This window comes from Arachis ipaensis, chromosome B01, assembly GCF_000816755.2.
Source record: "Arachis ipaensis cultivar K30076 chromosome B01, Araip1.1, whole genome shotgun sequence".
NCBI classification, from domain to species: Eukaryota; Viridiplantae; Streptophyta; class Magnoliopsida; order Fabales; family Fabaceae; genus Arachis; species Arachis ipaensis.
Window position 1 is genome coordinate 132,016,013 of NC_029785.2, and position 4,318 is coordinate 132,020,330.

General features: G+C 32.8%; 1 protein-coding gene and 1 long non-coding RNA gene across 2 annotated transcripts in view; both read right to left on the reverse strand.

Annotated features, from left to right (window-relative positions):
* Window positions 746–3,182, reverse strand: LOC107620169. Its single transcript, XR_002349575.1, has 4 exons — window positions 2,595–3,182; window positions 2,270–2,363; window positions 1,947–2,141; window positions 746–1,536 (listed from the first exon to the last, which is right to left on the reverse strand). It is a non-coding gene; the product is annotated as an uncharacterized LOC107620169 (long non-coding RNA).
* LOC107639414 (desiccation-related protein PCC13-62) overlaps window positions 3,600–4,318 on the reverse strand; it is a 2,144-nt gene continuing 1,425 nt past the window's right edge. Inside the window, exon 3 of the mRNA XM_016342911.2 lies at window positions 3,600–4,114. Coding sequence (XP_016198397.1) covers window positions 3,734–4,114 — 381 coding nt within the window. The 3' untranslated portion in view covers window positions 3,600–3,733. The remainder of the gene's footprint in view (window positions 4,115–4,318) is intronic.

Sequence of the window (4,318 nt, forward strand, 5' to 3'; positions counted from 1 at the left end):
AATTTATACAAGTATCAAGTATGTGAAGATTAATATTTTAATATAATAAAAAAAGAGCAATATTATATGTTGATAGAAATTCAGGAATTTAGATTGAGTGCGGGATTTTAAATTGCGAATGATTCGTAAGTTTGATGGCGTTGCAATTACTGCAAGTCTGCGATTGAAACACAATGTGAGAACATATTATTGGTCGCAAAACATTCTTTTCTTTTGTCACACCAACCTGAAATTACCGTCATCAAGTCAACAGCAGTGAATTAAAATTGTGCTCTTCTGAATAAGTGAATATTAAGTACTATAAATAAATACTAAACATTTTTCTCTGTACAGGTTGAAATTCGAAACGATTTTTTCCATGAAACAACACAGTTGAGGCTATTTTTTTTAGAAATAAAAAAAAAATTGTGTAATCCAATATTATGGTTAATTGAAATTTTTTTATATAAATTTTAATTTTTTATTTTAAATAATAAATCGAACTCTCAAATTTCATAATACATAAATCGAATCTTTCAATTTGTGGTAAAATAATTTTTTTTGGTTGTAAAACAAATCGAAAGGTTTAAGTAGCATGTTTAAAAAAAAAATTTTTAGTTTTTAAATAATAAATAATAAATTTAACCCTTAAATTTGCATGTTTTTAAAAAAAAATCTTACCGTTTTCTGGTAACTATACAACAAAAAAAAATACACAGTTTTCACATTGTTAAAAAAAATCACTAGAACCGCAACACTCAAAATAAAAAGCGCACAGTTGAATTTAGAAATCAGTGGGCATATATACTAGAGACTTAAGGTTGTACAATGGATACCAGAATGCGGTCTTACCTTGTCAATCAAGGAGTTTCATCACAGAAAGCTGCAGGTGAAACATCATATTTTCGTTAAGAAGCAACTTAAACTAAATGCCAAAATAAATCGCTACATATACAAAACAAGTCTATAGAATAATCTCCCCGAGTCCAATTTAACAAAATTGCTTCCTCTCTAAGATTACATAATCCCCAATGGAAGTAGAGCTTACAAAGTCATCATGAAGCTATCCAGTAACTAGATGGTCCTGTAAAGCAATCTAGCAAGCAGCGAAATCAGCACCAGACGCCAAAAGTTGCCTTTTTAAAGGCATTTCCAGACGACTTTCGATCAAAATATATGTACAACGTCGTATGCAAATATTTAGTTTGTCAAAGAAGGAGAATATAATGATAAGAATATGGGAATAAGATAAATGAACTCTTAATAAGCTGTTTTTGTCAATAATCTGGGACAGCTACTCTCTAGGAAAAATAGGGCAACAAATATTTCGAAAGTTTAGGTAACGTGGAACCATTTGGAATCCCCTCCAAAACCAATTCCACTCCATTTTAAGTTCTAATACCCTCTAAATCCAATTCCAATCCATCCAAATAATGCTAGTCATATAAGTTCTCCATTTTTAAGTTTTAACAGATTTATGGCGTTAAATAAATTAGTTTGCAGATGTACTACCAAATATTGTAAACGAGAAGGATACGTCCAGAACAGCACGAATGACTGCAGAAGTTAAAAGAAGAAAGTTAAAAATACTGAACAAATGCACGTAAAAGAGAAAAACAAATAAATTATGATGCAAACGTTCCTAAACCAAAAGAAAATTGATCCATGTCTGTTCAGCCTATCACAAAAGGTCTATCAGACATTCAGACCTCTTGTTTGAAAAGTAACACAAATCTTCGTTATTGACATTTCAACACAATATAAAAAGGGGATTATGTTATGCTAAAACGTTAAATAGGGGAGGTTTTGAATAAATTGTGCATCTAATAAATCTCCCACTTCTATATTCTTATTTTTCACCTTAATAACCATACGAAAAGCTACTTTTTGACATTTAACAAATAGTTGACAAATGTTGATCAGAATTTTCAGTTCAAACATAGGTAATAGAGCAAAAGAGAACCTACCATTAGACCACCTAGAAAGCCATCCAGTAGCACTCGATTCCGGGAGTCAAAGTATGAGTGGATTGAAATTTTAGATTTTGCTAGGAGCACAAGTGAAGTAAAAGACATTAGCAGAAAGTATAAGACAAATCCTTTGAAGCCTGTAAACCCAAAATTCCAGCAACTACTCCACCGATTATAGACAAAAAGGTCCGACTGCAACAGGAGGTAAAGTATTTATTTCAAATCGGAACATTAGATAAGGCACCAATGTCCATGCAGAGCACAATGATCCTAACCAAATGGACTCAATAAAGTATTAAATAGATGCTGTGAAAACAAACCTGACATAGATAATCTTCATGTTGCTCTGCATCGGTTGGTTTCGTCTCTGACTAAACATGTTCAGCCATATTCTGCCTCTTTGACAACATGTTTCTACGAATGAAATATAATTGACGATTATAGGTTTTAGGAAATAAATAAATATACATAATCTCGTTGTCAATATATACACACAAACATAGTTAATAGTTTCTGCTGCTTTTAGTAATAAGCAAACTCACAGTCATGAATTGTTCTAACCTAACTCGAGAAGTTGACCACTCATATACATCATAGTTCATGACACGATATATTAAACGTATACAACAGTAAACGTTCAGCTACCTGGTTTTTGAAGTCCAGTTACTAAGCTACTAAGTTTGAGATCTGTCATTTCACTCTAAATAAAACGCAGTTGCTGCTATTTCAAACAGATACCAAACTTTGAAGTCCGTGCAGCTCAATGTGAAACATTGAAAATCCAGATCTAAGTTTATGTGTGCACTATAGCAGTTTCGCAATTTCACATGAACATCGATGTTCAAACTACCGCAAGATCTAAAAGACTAATTCAAAACAGAGCTATGAAAAACTTTATTTAATCTCTTAATTTGAATGAAATCAAATGAAAGCTAAATTGTAAGCTACGGAAATTCAGCTCAGCTTCTACGAAAATGTTAGAATCCGGTTTAGAATCGATTCGAATCGAATATTAGAAACAGAACGATCTCGCATCTCAGATACACAAATTTGTAAAGTAGATCCGAAAATACGAATTAACGAAGAAGAGAAAAAAAATATCAACGTAAATTTCCGATCCAAACAGGAAAATCAAACTATAAACAAAGCAAAACAGATTCACATTCACATAAAAAAAAATAACGAGAGAAAATAAAGACGACTTTGCGGGATGAAGAGATGGAAAGAATGAGATTCGGAGAAGATTTTTAACTGGATGAGTTCTCGTGCTCCTTCGTTATGCTTGATGTGCTGGTAGCGCCAAACACCACTCAACACTGAACCTTCTCTCTCGGTCCTTTGAAATTGTTCTCGACTCTTTTCAAATTCAATTTACGACTTTATATATCACGTTTTTTCGCTCTTTCTTTCGTCGGAAATACTTTTTAATAATGGCCTGTTAAATAAAAATTATATGAGCCGAAGCCTGAAAACAAGCAAAACACCATGCTTATTGGACCCGGGCCCACTAATTAACATAAAATGAAATAAATGGAGAAAATTGGATCTTGTGGGCTGTAGCCCAAAACTCCGCTTCTTTTTCCTATGTAATTCTCAATCGTGTGATTTTGTAGCTCTAGAAATGTTGCTAACATCCTAGTTGATGAAGAATGAACGAACCTCTTTACCTTGTTTATTTTGTAATTTAAGTTTTCCGATAGTTCAACAAGCGGAATTCTTAGTTCGTTGCTTATTTATTCTTAGAAAGGTGCAACATACAGTTTCAAGATAAAGATAAACTATAATTATATTATAGTGTCCAAGTAAGATTTAGCTATGCGTCCATGTGCTCCCCTAGGGAAGAAACCACCAGGGACACATTCATCACCTCCACCATACACTATCCTCAATATTTCTTGAGGTGTTCTTCCATATGCAAGTGAATCTTTGTCACCAGCTAGCACACTTCCCAAAGCTCTGCCCTCAGGACCTTCCAACATTCGCATCCCAAGCCCAACATCTTTCATACCATTGTTTCCGAGCTTGTCCCTAAGAATTGAAATGCGATTTGTAAATGTTTCTACACTCACTCCATATGGATGCACTTGCTCATTTCTACAATCATATAACATTGCTCTAATAACTGCATCTTGCCCTGACTCTACTCCCAGTAGCCCTGCAACAAGCTATACACATACAAAATATAATGGAAATATATTATTTATAACAGTTATATATTCAACCTGTCTTTTGAAATTGGTAATTAAATGTAAAAAATATCCTCTAAAATTCAACCATTAAATCAATCAGAATTAATCCACATATATTTGTATATTGTATATAACTACATGTATTATTTCACATATATTATATATATTTTATATTCCAAC